This window comes from Pezoporus wallicus, unplaced genomic scaffold (assembly GCF_028554395.1).
Source record: "Pezoporus wallicus isolate ANWC-B61680 ecotype Strahan unplaced genomic scaffold, APGP_CSIRO_Pwel_v1 scaffold_7107, whole genome shotgun sequence".
NCBI lineage: Eukaryota > Metazoa > Chordata > Aves > Psittaciformes > Psittacidae > Pezoporus > Pezoporus wallicus.
The window spans coordinates 3,998,292-4,014,129 of NW_026642114.1; the positions used below are offsets into that span (position 1 = coordinate 3,998,292).

General features: G+C 42.1%; 1 protein-coding gene across 4 annotated transcripts in view; it reads left to right on the forward strand.

The window, feature by feature from the left end:
* The window catches only part of SMG7 (SMG7 nonsense mediated mRNA decay factor), a 66,625-nt gene that overhangs the window by 36,335 nt on the left and 14,452 nt on the right, over positions 1–15,838 (forward strand). Inside the window, exons 14-23 of one of the 4 annotated variants that reach the window (XM_057426962.1) lie at positions 179–614; positions 4,144–4,288; positions 5,503–5,882; positions 6,437–6,802; positions 8,346–8,495; positions 10,625–10,705; positions 11,332–11,491; positions 12,846–13,016; positions 13,116–13,267; positions 13,704–15,824. In XM_057426962.1, the coding sequence (XP_057282945.1) occupies positions 179–614; positions 4,144–4,288; positions 5,503–5,882; positions 6,437–6,802; positions 8,346–8,495; positions 10,625–10,705; positions 11,332–11,491; positions 12,846–13,016; positions 13,116–13,267; positions 13,704–13,817 (2,155 nt within the window). In that variant the 3' untranslated portion in view covers positions 13,818–15,824. Of the gene's footprint in view, positions 1–178; positions 615–4,143; positions 4,289–5,502; positions 5,883–6,436; positions 6,803–8,345; positions 8,496–10,624; positions 10,706–11,331; positions 11,492–12,845; positions 13,017–13,115; positions 13,268–13,703; positions 15,825–15,838 lie in introns of those variants that run through there. The other 3 variants (XM_057426961.1, XM_057426964.1, XM_057426963.1) reach the window with 3 other exon arrangements.

Sequence of the window (15,838 nt, forward strand, 5' to 3'; positions counted from 1 at the left end):
AGTTATAAATGTTACTTTTCTCAGTATTCAGCACAGTGATCAGATATAACATAGATACAAGATGCTGACAGTGCTAATAAAATGTTCTGTGGTGTGCCATTGCTTCATAGGCCGATTATGTTAATGAATGTATTTGGAGTAATGTACTTGCTTTTCAATTCCTTTTTGTCTTTTTCAGGTTAATTCAGTGTGAAAATGAGGTAGGAAAGCTGTTGTTTTTGACAGAAATCCCGGAGCTATTACTAGAGGACCCTAGTGAAGCCAAAGAGAATCTCAGCTTGCAGGAAACATCTATTGCAGAGCCGCTATCTACAGATGGGAGCCCTGGACTCAAATCAGTTCTGTCTTCTGGCAGAAGCCTGAATAACAACTGTGATTCAGGAGAAAAACCAATGGTCACATTCAAAGAGAACATCAAGCCACGGGAAATTAACAGAGAGCAAGGGCGAATCTATCCCCCTAAAGATGTAGGTAGGGAAAGACGGGACTATAGCAAAGGAATAGTAGTCAATAAGAATGATGGAAAGAAGGATAACAATAAAAGAAAGAATGAGACCAAGAAATGTGGCTTGGATAAGATGCCAGAAGCAGGAAAGCAGAATGTGGCAGTTCAGGTAAGCCTTTAGATCAAAGGGATACTGTGTCTTAGGTGGTACAATGTTTGTGTCAGGACTGTCACTGCTTATGCAGAGTACGGTAGAGTCAGGGTCTCACTGTGGACCCTACAGGTACGGCTAATGCACAAGAAACATATAAACACATCTGTCTCAAAGATCAGGTATTAGTGACCTTTGTGTCTCTGGCCTTTTCCTTGATGTTGTCTCAATTTGTTGGGGAGGAAAAGATAGGGGAACAATGAAAGGTGATTTTGCTGTGTTAACTGTTTTAAAATCCAGCCTTCTACCTGCTGTTACTCAGATTTTTCAGGGTACCAAGGCAGTTCACAAGACCAGGTTATAGTCGTGCTCTTACCTATGCTACAGTCTGTTGTGAAGGAACTTGGTACTCTGCATTTTCAGTTCAGTTGACTTGTGCACATGCAGTAAATTGAACACATTGCAAAAGCACCAATTGTAAATATACAATAAGATCTTCTGTACTGTGTGTGCAGTCAAGTGGCCCTTTGTGGAATAGGGAAAGCCACACTGCTCTTAAATCGTAAATATGTGCTCAGGCACATAAGTGTGAAGAATTTCAGGACTGATCTGATCTGTACCTGGATAGTTTGACTGCATCTCAGTCAAACTATCTAATGACATCTGGAGGCATTTAATGATATGATGAAGACTCTTTATTATTCCCCTAGAGAAACAGTGTCAGTTCTTCACTGTTCTTGCAAGTGGAAATTATTTCCTAATGTGTTTCATCTTCCTTTCCTCTGTGTGAGCCTATTACTACTTCCCAGGACAGGTGTGCAGAACAAATTAAGTCTTCCTCTTTGCAACTGCTCTGAAGACCTGTCTTGTTTTCCCTAGGCTAAGCAAACCAGCTCTTTCTGTCTTTCCAGCTTATGTCATTAGGACCCTTGGATCATTCTTGTTTTCCTCCTGATTATTTGCTATTAAACATCATTACAAAATGGAAGGCCAGAACTGGCAATGTTAGCCAGTTGTGTTAGGAGGGTGTCCCACCAAGGGGTGTAAAGGGGAGTAGCCCACAAAAAGTGTGTGGCAGTTGTGGGTCACCAGACAAGATTCTGGTATCTGAAAGCCAACATAGGTGAGTTAGAATAGCAAGTTTCTTGCGTATTTGTTGAAAATGTCTGGAATGTGGCTGCAGGCCTGAGCTCAACTCCTAGTTTTGATGTTTGTGCCCATGTCTTGCAAAATAAGGACTTGATACTGATAAAATCCACCAGATTTTCTGAGAAGTATGTGGGTTTTTTTTTGATAGAGAAGGTATTTTAATTTTAACCCAGCTGATTTATTGGAAATTTGTTTTAAGATCAAGAGATAACCCAGGAAAAACTTATTTCTAACCCAGCTGAAGTGGAATCTTTTCTGATGTGATTGGTCACTCTTCATCTCTTGTTGTATAGAAATTAATTTTGACTTTTTAGTTTTGTCAGCTGTATTTGTTATGACAGCTATTCCAATGAAATGTCTTCTGTTTCATACAGTTTGGTGGACTGACCTACCCAGAATATGGGTAGGTTTTGCTTTCTCACCTCCCCAAGAAACCACTGCTGGTTTTGTACTGATTGGTGGTCTGTTAGTGCTCTGCTTTGGTCTTCCTGGAAATTTCAGACTTTATCCTCCATAGTTCATCGCCTTCAAAAGCCTAAATGCTGCAAATCTTGCAGCTTCTACTTAGCAAAAATGTTAAGAACACTATACAAAGGTAATCAATCAGTTCTGTTTTACAGATAAGTGGAAAACTTCCATGTTCAGACAGGATCACAGAAGTGTCCAACTGGTTGAATCTCTGCTCCCTAGGGAAAATACAGTTTGGGGCCGAGGAAGGTTTAATGCAGGGTTACTCAAGGTCTTACATACTTATAAGAGGTCACCGTGGTGATATGTTGCTTCTCTCAAGTACCGTATAGGAACCTTTAGGACCACAGGAGGGGAGTAAATAGTTGGTAGTATTGACACTTTTGAGGTGAAATTAAGTAGAAGCAGGGAAGCAACTGATACATGTCTGTCTTGGTTAATCAATTGTAGTTCTTTAGGTTTTTAAACGTTAACTGTAAATCATGTGGGGTGTGGGGGGGGGTGCTTTTGAAAGTGACCTTTAGAAATGTGTTATAGCAGCTTTGAATTTATGATGGGACCAGAGCTCGTGTTTTGAAATCCCATGGCAGGAAGAGTGTGTTTGAATTCTCTAATGTTGTTATAAAAGAATGCATATCTCTTGATATTGGTCATTAAAATATTTGGCTTATTGTGGAGAAAAAAGAGACAATGCAATGTAAGTTGAATAAATAGAATGTGACAAAGGGTAAAGATGGTCAGTGAATAGATACAGCAAGAGCAGGGGCTGCATCATTTGTTGTGCTTAGCATCAGCCAGAACCTTGAGGTGGAGTTTTCTCCTGATTTTTATCTAGTGGGAGATTTAAAATACACCCAGACCTCCCAGTCTTACAGTCTACTTTTTTAATTAAATGCAAAAAATAAGCTACACTCTCATAATTTTAAATGGGGAAATTTAGATTTATTTGGAAAAGCATTTGAATGCGTCTACCCCTTTACTGCTATATTTTGGCAGAAAATACCTGCCCTCCAGCTCCTTTCAACTCATCAGCAGTAAATGTTGAAATAAACCCCACACAGTTTTTGTTTGGTTGGTTTGGATTTTTTTAATTTGATCCCTGATAAAACCCTTTCTTTGAATCACCTTTGAGGCTTGGCGTCAGGTCTGTTCCTGGGCCCTTTCTGTATTGCCCAGGTTCCTTGCTTGCTGTCATTTTCCTGCCTGCTCCATCTTGCATTCCAGGCAGTTCTGCCGAGCTGAACAGAAAGGGAAAGTAGTCTTCCCCTCTGTCTTCCTCTCCAGGAAGACCCAGACTGCAGCAGACTCAGAATCAGGTAAACATTCCATTACATTCTTCTCTCTGCCTTTAACTGGTGCAGCTCTTTTAACAGAACATAACAGCAGTTACACAGTAAACTGAAAGAGGTTAAGCATTTCTGCTATGTCTTGTATGTTCCTAGTGAAAAGAATTTCATAGTATGCAGGAATTTGTGCATATACATCACCATATGGATTAGGCTGAAAGAAGAACATGGTAGTGTGTGGTTTTTAGGGTGCTGCAGGTAAGTAGCGTGTTAGGTTGAGGCAGTGCCCTAGTAGAAGCATAACAGCATCTGCACATCTCTTTTTAAGGCACTGCAGCTGAACAGCAGAAGTCTGTTGTATGGTCTGAGGATATTGCGTCCACTTCCCACTCTCTTGCTAGAGAAAGAGCCTTTTGCATCTTTTGGGTAGAGTGCTATTGTGAAGAAAGAGTGCCTGAGGACAAGCAGGGTGGACTGTCTGCAGTCAGAGAAGAAAACTGGGTTCCTTTGTTCTAAACTGCTCCCAGTTACTTAGGGAGAAGGATTTAATCTCTCAGACAATCTGGGTGTTCTTTTTTTGTCTTAAGATATGATGTGGGTAATTACAGGAAAAATTATCTAATTTCTTCTTACTTTTACGTTAGGTGAAGTCCCAGACAGAGATGAGGAAGACTCCAGTGTCTGAGGCAAGGAAAACACCTGTAACTCAGACTCCAAGTCAGGCCAGCAGTTCTCAGTTCATCCCCATTCATCACCCAGGAGCCTTTCCTCCCCTTCCTAGCCGGCCAGGTAATTTGCATCATTTGGTTGAAATGTGGTTACTGTTGACTGCAAAGAAAGTATGCAATAGTGGTTGTTACAGCCTGTGAAGGTAGGAGCTGTTTTAATGAATATCATTCTCTTGTTGAGAATCTTGCAAAGGAGTAAAGAAGGGGCATAGTAGAACTGAAACAAGATAAATAAGATTCCTATGCTTTGGAATCAAGGTCTGTCATAAAATCTGCGGTCATCTTCTTGGTTAGTGGGTGCGAGATCAAGGAACTTCATAGTAGGCTGTCTCTGTAGTTAGTCAAAACATGACAGTCTTTTGGTAGTTCAGGAGGAAGTATTCTCTGTGCATAGGACTCCATTACAAAAGACCAATCACACTGCTTTCTTCTTTAAAGCTCAGTTTCTTTTGTAGTGTTGCTCATGTTTTAGGCTGTAATTTGTGTGGTGGTCTTTGCTGTTGTTGCTGCATTGTGTGTTCCCATTTTCTTGTGAAATGTTCCTGTCATACCTTGTTGTCCATGTTTGTTCATTAAATAGCTGGAGGCTGTATCTTCCCTGCAGCTGTATGTCTAGTGCTCAATAAAAGACAGAGAGACATCTTCCCTGTCCCAGTGTCAGCATAAAATATGGCCTGTGGGATGCAGAATTAAAGCTTGCCTTCTAAACCTGGCTTTTCAGTGTGAACTTCAGGAAAGAAATTGATCTTGTGGATATGAGGATTTGTTTACTTACCATCTCTCTCTATCTAAATTAATCCAGGGACTGGTGATCCTTTGGGAGGAGGCAGTAGACTTATTGATTGCTTCTGTCCATTGTTCCAAAGTTAGTCCCTGAAAATGTGTATGTTTCAGGGGGAAGAAACTTCAGGGGGTAAAGCATCAAAACCCCAGAATGGTGAAGGAAAAAGGTAGTGGGGGAATTAAAATCAGGGAGATTAAGGTGTGTGTGAAGAGAAACATGACTTTCCCAGTTACTGCCCTGGCTGACTGTTATCAGTGCTTGGAATATTGCAAGAAAACTCAAGAATGGATTCTGAATTCATCTATGATCACAGCCATACATGTGCAAAGATGAGTAAGGACATTATAGTGCAAGTATGTAGACTGGTGTTTCTTGTCCTTGTGGTCAAAATGAGCAAAATAGGAAGAAAAAAAAAACTCACAAAATGACTTCTGGAGGGAACGATCTGCTCTGTTGTATTATGATTAAAGATGTGTTTTTATCTTTTTCAGGGTTTCCACCCCCAACCTATGTTGTCCCTCCTCCTGTGGCTTTCTCCATGAGCACAGGGTACACCTTCCCAGGTGGTGTTTCTGTCCCAGGAACCTTCCTTCAGCCCACAGCTCACTCGCCTGCAGGAAACCAGGTGCAAGGTGGGAAACAGTCCCACATTCCTTACAGCCAGCAACGGCCCTCTGGACCAGGGCCAATGACCCAGGGACCTCAGCAAACACCACCTCCTTCCCAGCAGCCCCTTTCATCTTTACCAGCTCAGGCAACAGCACAGTCCGCAAGCCAGTTACAGGTCCAAGCTCTGGCCCAGCAACAGTCCCCTACAAAAGCTGTGCAGGGTCTGGGGAAGAGCCCACCACACCACTCCGGATTCCAGCAGGTAAACTTGATTAGTACAGAGAGCTAAGCTTCATTTAAAAATAAATAGCAACATTCAAGGCTTAAGTTCCTGCATTACCTTTTCAAAACTGTCATTAAAGACCTTGGTGTGGGATTTTGATCTGTGAACTTCTGGGCAAATCTGTAGAAGAGCTGAAGTTTAGTGGGTGTGAACATACGATCCTGTAACTGAGAGGGGAGGTATTTCTGGAATGGGCAGGTGGTCATCCTTTCCCCTTTTATTTTTATATTCTCTCCCCTGGTTATTTCCCGTAGTAGTAGTAGTAGTAGTGTATTGTACTGTAGTTATTAAACTATTCTTATCTCAACCAGTGGATTTTACATTCCTTTGATTCTCCTCTCCATTCCTCCCAGGGGTGAGCAAGTAGCTGTGTGGTGCTGAGTTATTGTCTGGGTTTAAACCATGACACATAGCAAATCAGAACATGGAATGTTTATCACAAGTGAGCCAGACTGACAGTTTGAATGGAGTTAGGTATTCAGTTAACATTAATTGTTCCTACCTGCTGGTGAAATCATATGTTTCTGCCTCAGTATCCACAGACGGACTCATCCAAGCAGCTCTGGAACCCGTCTCAAGTCCAAGGCTCACTGGGAAAGATCATGCCTGTAAAGCAGTCCTATTACCTGCAGGCCCAGGACCCTCTAAAATTATTTGAACAGTCATTACAGCCTCCTGTGATGCAACAGCAACCTCTGGAGAAAAAAATGAAGCCTTTCCCAATGGAGCCATATAACCAGAATCCCTCAGAAGTCAAGGTGCCAGAATATTACTGGGACTCCTCCTATGGCATGGCTGACAATAGGGTGATGGCACAGCAGTCTAACATAGACTGCAGGGGAAAACGGCAAGGAGTCTTCCGCCCAGAGCAGGATGCTCTCTCCAGGATGACCTTTGAGGTAAAGATCTATGCTATAAATGGTGAAAACCAATGAGGTGCTAATATTCGTGACAACTCTAGGAGTTTCCCTGTTTCAAGACTGTTCTGTAGTCCCAAGTAAGGTCTTTATTTAGTAGGGATCTGGGTATCAGTAAATGGGATTCCAGCAATCAGTGACAAATTCTCCTTTATTGGTTGGCTGTGTGGGGGATCTGGCTCTTGAAGATTTGGTTTCAGGTAAGTGTAAGTCTTGTTCAGTTTAAATGTGACATTGATCTCTGCACTGTGTCTGTCAGGTAGAGAAACATGGCAGCTCATAGTTTTTGGGGAAAATTCTTGTCTGGCAACTGATGGAAACAATAAAAGCCATCCAAATAATCGTAGTTGAATTACTACCCTTTAGGTGAACTCTTGCCACCCATATAGTATCTTAAGTGTGTTGAATGACTGAGGCTGCAATAGGGAGATAAAAGCTGGAAACTGGAGATGGCAGGAGCAGTCTTGTGTTGGATTACTTTTTTTTTTCCCTCCTGCAAATTCCACCATGCAGTGAGAAGAGCTAAATGACTTCCTTAGCTCTTGGTTGTGCTTAATGTAATACTTTGTTTCTATTCATGCAGTTGTGCTTCATATTGCTGTTTTATAAAACCTGAAATCATTGTTATTTATTAACAGTCCTGGAGTTGTCTGTGAGTGCTTTTGGTGATATTTTTAAGGAAATTTAAACAGAGGTCTCTTTAAACCTTTGGTCAGATGTGCCTCTGTAAATGCACTCCAGGTTTTCAGAAGGTCAGTTGAGATCACTTGGCTTATCCTTCAGAGAGAAAAGCAAGACAATATACAGGAGTCTGCCTCTACCCTGATGTCAGGTTGTGTTTTTTTAGATGGAAACAGGGTCAAAGCCTTGTTCTCATCCCTAAAAGGGAAACCTTGCCTTGGTGGAAGCACAGTGCAGTACAAAAAGAAGCTGCACCCGTGATGCTTGTGTAAACATCCCTCACAAAAGCCAACATGTGGAGTTTGACCAGGACTTTGCAGGAAATTTTTGGCTCAGATGTCTGGTCAGCTGTGCATTGGCGTAGCCGCCATTAGTAGCGAAAATAAGTCTCATGGGATTTGAACTCCACAAATAGATAAGGGAAGAAGATGCAAATTTAATTGAACTTGAAACCTAAATTACTCGCAGGTTAGCTATAGAAGAATAATGTCATGATTTCATGTTCCTTGTCCTTGAATGTGAAAACAGGTTCAGTATTCAGCATAGATGTAATAGGAAGCACACGTTCCACTAATTAAAACTAGCTGCCCCCATTTTGATGTTGCAGTGCTCTTCCCAGTATGTGTTGGGCAATGTGGCTAGTTACGTTTTCTGCTCAGTATTTTCTCTGTGTACCTCAGCACACTTCTGCTGCACCACTTTTCACCTCACACTTCTGCATGCTGCCTTCTGCTTTTCTCTTGCTGTTTTCTTTTACCCCACTGTGCCTTAGCTTCCCCTTGCTGTCTCTTGCTGTTCCCCTTTCTGCCTTCTGTTGTCTCACTGTGCTCATTTCTGTCACTAGGACCCCAAGAGCTCCCCTCTGCTTCCTCCGGACCTGTTAAAGAGTCTGGCTGCCTTGGAGGAGGAGGAAGAGCTGATTTTCTCTAATCCTCCTGATCTTTACCCAGCTCTGCTGGGACCTCTCGCCTCTCTTCCTGGACGAAGCCTCTTTGTATGTATTTGATGTAATAATGCTGCTTCTCACTCTTAACTAGCATCTCTTTCTTCTGTGAAATTGTAAGAAATGTGAAATGCCTTTCTCTCTCTCATCTCTCCTGTCCACTTCCCTGCTTCACCCTTGAGCTGTTCTTCATGTGAGAGCTCAGACAAGCTGAAGGCCCACATTATAACTCTTGGGCTGAATCCAGGCCTGATAATTTGTTCAGAAATCAAAAAGTGGTGTTCAGGAGAGACATTGATACAGCATTTAATGCACTTGCTCTTTTGCAGTTGTATGGGCTTAGTAGTAAGGGCAAGGAGGAACACAGATTCAGCTGTGGAAAGCCATCAGAAAGAGCATGGCTTATTGTAATCTGTGTATAAAAACTCCACAAAGGCAGGGGGAAGAGTTCCCTACTAAATGGATAAGAGATGGTAAAAGAGCAAAATGTCTTTGGAAAAAAATTGCAAGCAACTGGCTAAATAATCAGTAACTGTTACGGAAATAGTCCTTTTTGACAGACTGAAAGATTTTATTTTTCCCTACATTTATGTATTAAAACCTTCCTGGTTTACTAGCTGCAGTGTCTTAGAGCTGCTGAATTTGTAAATTGCCTCTGAAAATGCAGTGCACCTTTCTGGTATGGCTACAAGCGTGTTCATTAAGTACTACTATTTCAGATTAGTAGTAGTAACAAAGAAAAGTAATTTGCGACTCAATCTCTGATCAAGTCTATTCCTCATGTACATTACACACCATCCCAAAGAGCCAGTAGCAAAATAGACACCCATTTCTTTCTCGTTAGATACCTCCGCTAAGAAACTAATAGCTGCTTCTTTAGCAGCTTCCTCTAAATCTCCTACTGTTGCTGTCTGCTGACAAATGGAAGGAAATTCTCTGTGCAAGCTGTGTGCATATGCAGAATGTGAATTTTGTCTGCCTTTTAAAATGTGCTTTCAAAGAAATGAGTTGTCACTTTGAAAATCAAGTTGGGAGCTGCTTGCGAAGAAAATGAGGCTATTTATCTTAAGTTTACAGGATAAAAGCAAAGATATTCCAGGTACTGAGACCATGTTAAAGAGAAGGGGACACTAATTCAGGTTTCCTCGGGTTTTTTTGAACAATAAATTTAAAAACATCTGACATGCCTGAGCTGGTATGAGTGCAAGAGGGATTTTATTTGGAACAAGACTACACCTTTCCTTCTGGGTCGCACACAGTTTTACTTACTGATGGCTTCACTATTTCTATGTCTTGGTGATCCTGATGCTAAATTTGGTGATGTTAATTGCCCACCAGCTTAGCTTTATAATTTTTCTTTGGTTTCTGTGTCAATGAAGACTGATCCTATTTCTTCCCTAAATAGGCTTGTTTCACAGACACTATTTTCCACTGCTTGATTATAGTAAGAATTGAAGCAAATACTGAGAAATACAATGCTGGAAATAACAGCTATATGGGAGGGGGTGGCCATAGATGGTGGAAAATCATCAGGTCACACAGTCCGTAGTATCTTACCACAAAAGCCAGGGGAGTTTTGGAACCTCTGTTTTAAGCACTGGGTTTTTTTTGGGGGGGTGGGTTTGGTTTGGTGGGATGTTGTTTTTTTGGTTTTTTTTTTTTTTTTAATTCGGTCATTTATGATGAAAATGAGAGAGCATTAAATGAAACTTGGACTCTATAACCCAATTTAAAAAATCACAGCACTTGGCTGCTCTTGCTGTAAGAATGTCTGTACAGCAGGGATGTTCTCAAAACTGAAAAATATTCTGTCAGCAGCAGCATGCAAGAGCCTGATCTTGTTTGAAGGAGTCCTCTGATAATTGGTCTTGTGTGTACAATGATCTTTCTTTCAGGAATCTCCCCCCTAGATGTGTCAGAGTGTTATGCTTTGGCTTTGAAAAGCTGTTCTGGCTGTGGGGTTTGCCCAAGACTCAGCTGTTGATTTTTGGGTATTAATTACAGGTAGTAGGGAAACTTTCTGCATTTGTTAGTCTCGTTCTCCTTATTCTCCAAGGCGCTGGATCAAAAAAACAAGGTTTTAAAAGTGTCCAAAACCACCTTGGCAGTTTCTGATAGCATACTTTTCTCCTCACTACGCTGAACAATAACTGCTTTTCTTCCCTTTTTGGTTTATAAAGAAGTCTCTGCTGGAAAAACCATCAGAACTGATGTCTCAGTCATCGTCTTTCCTGTCCCTGAGTGGCTTTTCCCTTAATCAGGTGAGGACCAGAGTCTGCACCACTTTGCTCTTTGAGCATGCCATTAAACAAGGTAGCATGGCAGAAATATGGGGATATCCTTTAGTTCAAACCAATAGAAAACATGAAGGAAATCTCTGTGTGTGCCTAATTTCAGTCTGTATCAGTGAAGTTATCTTTGCCTTTTCAGTTGTCTTCACAAATTTATTCTAGCTGGCGTTCTGCAGACATACTGTTGTATCTTGCTGAGTTCACAGGCCCCTAGCTCATGGTAGAATCATGGAAGTTGGCTGAAAAGGTGCATCTCAAAGTGTTATGGTGTGTAGGGTTGTTTTTTTTCTTGAGCACTGGATTACCCATTATTTTCCAGAGAACTGAGCAGGGTCTTTTACAATTTTCCTGAGTACTTGGAATTTAAAAGATTTTTGTGAAGGTTTTGCAGTCCAGACAGGAGAAATCTATCCTGATTCAGAATGTGATGGTCTTCATGTTAAATAAAATGGTCAAAGAAGAGGCTGGGGAGTGACAAAGGAGTTAGGAAAATATTTTGATCTGTAATTGATTGTTTCCTTTGTAGAGTCTCAGTGTTTGAAATTAATGCCTAGACTAAATAGTTTTTTTGTTTGTTTGTTCTTTTTTCTTTTCAGGAAAGATACCCAAATAACAGCATGTTCAATGAGGTATATGGGAAAAACATGAATACCAGCACAAAAACAGAAGTCACCCCTTCAGTTGCTCATCAGGAGACTTCACTATATTCTCTCTTTGAAGGGACACCGTGGTCTCCATCCCTTCCAGCCAGCTCAGGTAATCCTGGTATGGTTTTTGTTGTGTCTAGTGATTTAAGAGGATTTGAATTAATTCTGAACATAATGCAAGTTGAATGTAACTGGACATTAAAAATAAACTTGCTTGACTAGGTGTCTGAAGGTTTCTGGTTGTCTTTATCCTCAGAAATATGAGGGGATTCTGTAATCAATGTAGCATAAGAACCTGGGGTTTAATTAAAGTAATTAAGCAGGATAGAAGATCCTGAAATCTCTTTAACTTACATTCCTGACAAGCATTTGGGAGTGGGACTTCAAACATTAGCATACGTTCAGTGTTGCTTCTTTGGAAAAAGCAGGAAGAACTGAATTTCGTAATGTAGATATTTGATAGAGAAAGAAACTATATGACCGAAAAATGTGAAGGAAAATATTACTAGGCTTTTTGTGTGGCTTGTTTTATTGTTCTTTTTTTATTAAGCCACCTATAAAGCAAACCAGCTTTTTCCTTAGTAACTATCTTAGAAGCATATAATATTTTAAAAGTTTTGTTGGGATTTTATTCTCATTAAAAATCCAGGCGAGTGTGAGACAGGAATTAAGTTGAATCTAAGAAATGAATGGATTTTAAATAACATCTGCACTGAATGAGATTTTTGGTTGCACTGAGACTAAGCAGAAATAACTGTTGTGGGTGAAATGGAAGGAATTTCAAAGTGCTTTTATTCTAGAAGGATTTATGGCTCACATGGCTTCAGCTTTCTCTCCCTTCACTTCTTCATTAAGGACCACATAGTATCCTGCCATCCTGCTATGCTGTGTTGCTTCAGGCATCATTCTCTTGTGCCTGCAGATAGGCTTTTTCATGCTTGCTCTCACTTTTTCTCAGTATTGTGTTCTGGTCTAAATTGACTTAAAATGCATACAAGATTAGAGCATTCACAGACTTTGGAGTTCAAATTTTAAATTTGTAAACTCCTCAAGGTCTAATGGAAATTTTTTTGGTGTTTTTTTTGTTTGTTTGTTTTGGTTTTTTTTGGCTTGTCAAGCTTAGAATGAGAATTTTTTTTGTTTAAGAAAAGTTTTTCAAGAAATATTAGGAAAACTCACTTTGGCTAGCCACCCCTCTTGAGGTTTCCTGGTTTTTGTTTTTCTGGTAAGCACATATATGTATTAAACGCATTCATTCTGTTCTTGTCAATGCACAAAAATTTTCACTTAAAACCTAGGAATTTGCATTGCACTTGTGTGATGGAGGGAACCTCCATTGTTGACCTCCCACATTGAAGAAATCTGGGCCATGGCAGCATTTGCAGCAGCAGCACTAAAAAAAGTCAAATGGGAGGTTCCTGCTGTTTATGTTGACCTTTTTCCTCTTGCCTTGTCATCACTAGATCATTCGACGCCAGCCAGCCAGTCTCCTCACTCCTCCAACCCCAGCAGCTTGCCAAGCTCCCCTCCAACCCATAACCACAATTCTGTTCCCTTCTCCAACTTCGGACCTATTGGGACTCCAGACAACAGAGACAGGAGGGTTGCAGACCGCTGGAAGACAGATAAGCCAGGCAAGTGCTGGGTTCCAGGCTCACGCAAAGCTGGCCTGTGGTGTTCGCTTTGCAGTGATTTTGCTACGTTCAGTTGAACTTATCTTTCTACCATTTTAGCAATGGGAGGGTTTGGCCTGGACTACCTTCCAGCAACATCATCATCTTCGGAAAGCAGCTGGCACCAGACCAGCACTCCCAGTGGCACCTGGGCAGCCCAAGGCCCTCCTGCTATGGAGGACTCCTCAACTGTGCTTATGGAGAGCCTGAAGGTACGCTTGACTGAAGCTATGCTTAGGAATGGGTGTTTGTTTTTCCTGCAGATTCATTTATGCAGGCAATGTGGGAGGTGTGACCAGTGCTGGAAGATGTCATGGTTTTCCAGTCCTTGCTGGTTTAGAGTATTTTGTGGAACAAGACCAGGCTACCAAACCAGAAGAAATTATAAAATTTGCTTTGACTATTCTAAAATGAGTAATGGTTAACATGGGATGATTTTTATGGTAGTGAGGATTATGGAGGATGATAAGCTTCTTCCATGGAGCCTCCTTTTGGAACGCCTTCTTTGAAGTCTACACAACTTTTATGATAAGCCATGTACAAATGATAAAGAGGGAGAATAGAAAAAATTGTCTCCGCTTTCTCTTCCATAAGAGGGGAGGGGCTGTCTAATGCAAGGAGGTGCTATTGTTGGCTGTTTGTTTTTAGTCCATCTGGTCCAGTTCCATGATGCACCCTGGACCCTCGGCTCTGGAGCAGCTGTTAATGCAGCAGAAACAGAAGCAGCAACGTGGACAAGGCACCATGAACCCGCCGCATTGAAACCAAGGTGGCAACCCTTGCAAACGAAGGCTCCATAAACCATGGCATGTTGGGTTTGCAGTACTGGCCCACACAGTCCTGTGCAGGTGGCAGCCCTCTCTTCTGGTCCTTTCTGTCAGGAGGGCGTAAGTGCTCCACCAACCCACTGAGTGTGCACAAAACGTCTGCAGTGCAAGAAAACAACATCAGGAACTCTCCCATCCCTGGGCCCTCTGGAGGGAGAGAGGAACTGCTGTTTGTCTCACTCAGTAACCCGATATCACCGCCTCTCACCTTCTCCATTGTGCATGTCCCCAGCCACATGGGAAGTAAAAGCTGAGAATGAAGGGCAGATGGGAGAAGCCAATGAGAACTTCTCAATCCTTCTCCTCTCTTTGGGGAGATAAAATACGAATCCATTAATGATAGCTTTGCTGACTGAGAATGTAGTTGAAATTACTGCTAAACATCTTTTATTACTATCTCAGTAGTAAGATCACACTGAATTCTTCTGTACACAGACGTGCTTCATAGTCAGTGTGTAGCAATGAAAGCCCCAATTGCTGCTCTGGTCAGAGATGGTTGGTGGCGCGGGGAGCACTATCTCCTGGGCTAGCAAAGGAGTTTCATGAAGGAGAGTCTGGCACTTGACACCACTTTACCTTCACCTAAAGGCTTTGGCCAGCCCATGGGTGGGTTAGAAACTCCAGCATGAAATGCCCTCTTCTCAGTAGGTGTTTGAGCTATAATTGGTGATGTGGGGCATTGCAGCACTCTGCTGGACAAGCAAGTTAACTACTATGGGGTTTTGAATTAGTGTTTGATTCCTGTACATTTTACTGTAGCATAGTGGCTAGCCCCACAAAGGGCAGGCTAGTCTGTGCATTCACAGCCTGACTCATTTTAATAGGTAGGTAGAAAGCTTTCAGTGGTTTTTGTTTTGTTTTCTTTCTTTCTCCATCCTCCCATCTTCGCTGGATGCTAGTAGTTTCATTACCAACGTGCAACGTCTTGCAGAAAATAATCAGGGGTCCAGCAGGGCTGGGTAAAGCTGCCAGTCAGCCTGGACAGTGCGGAGTGTATGCACCCCGTAGGCACACATCAGCTCTGCAGAAACCCGTCCCCACCTCCCAGCCACAGCTGCAGCCCCAGACTTTCAGTTCCAGAATGAGATTCAAGGCACCCGTGGACACACGAGTGACCCGCACACAGAAGAAAGTATAGTGCTGTTCATAGACAAAAAGGTGCAGAAGGGAAAGGGAAATGTTCTATTTGCTATTTATTAGAGGGAAGGAAGATTGCAAGCTTTGATAAAGAAAAGGACAGCATTTTTGTTAGGTTTCCCAGGGAAGTTATGGAAACAATGTCCATTTGCTGTGTTTAGCAGTAGGGATTTGTATCGTGATTCAGGATCTCTGAGCTGGAAGTCAACTGCAGAGCAAAGCACATGCAGGAGCTGAAGTGACACTGGAGTCTGGGCAGCCACAGAGAATAAAAAAAGGGAAGATGAAGGAGACACAATACTCCTGCAGGGGTATGAGCAGCTCCCACACGACCTCCACCTGAGCAACATCACTGTTCTTTGTTGCATTTCGAAGTTGTGTTTCCTTTAAAAAGTCTAAAAGTTTCCACCCAGTGGTAATATGAACCAAACCCCTCTACTTCCCTCCAGCCCTTCCAGTTTGTGTATTGAGCTGTGCACCCAAGCAGCTGCGACATTCCGGTGTTTGAACTGTCACTGACACTTGCACCCTAGATGAGCTAACCAGGTTCACCATCTCACTCCAGCAGTGCCAGGGTCCCAGCCACACCGCTCCACTTGTGCATGAGCATCTGGCCTTGGGAATGCATCCGGCTCTTGGCTGGGACACCCCTCCTGCCCTCCAATGCTTGGAGGAGCGAGGGAGAGGGGCCCCTAACAGAAACTGGTTTGTGTCGTAAGCTTTTTTTGTGTTTTTTTTGTCTGTCTGTGCAAGAACTGCAGCTGCTGAAATCAGCTTTGCCTTTAATTAAACCATGTTCTCTCCATGCAGGTCTGTGTG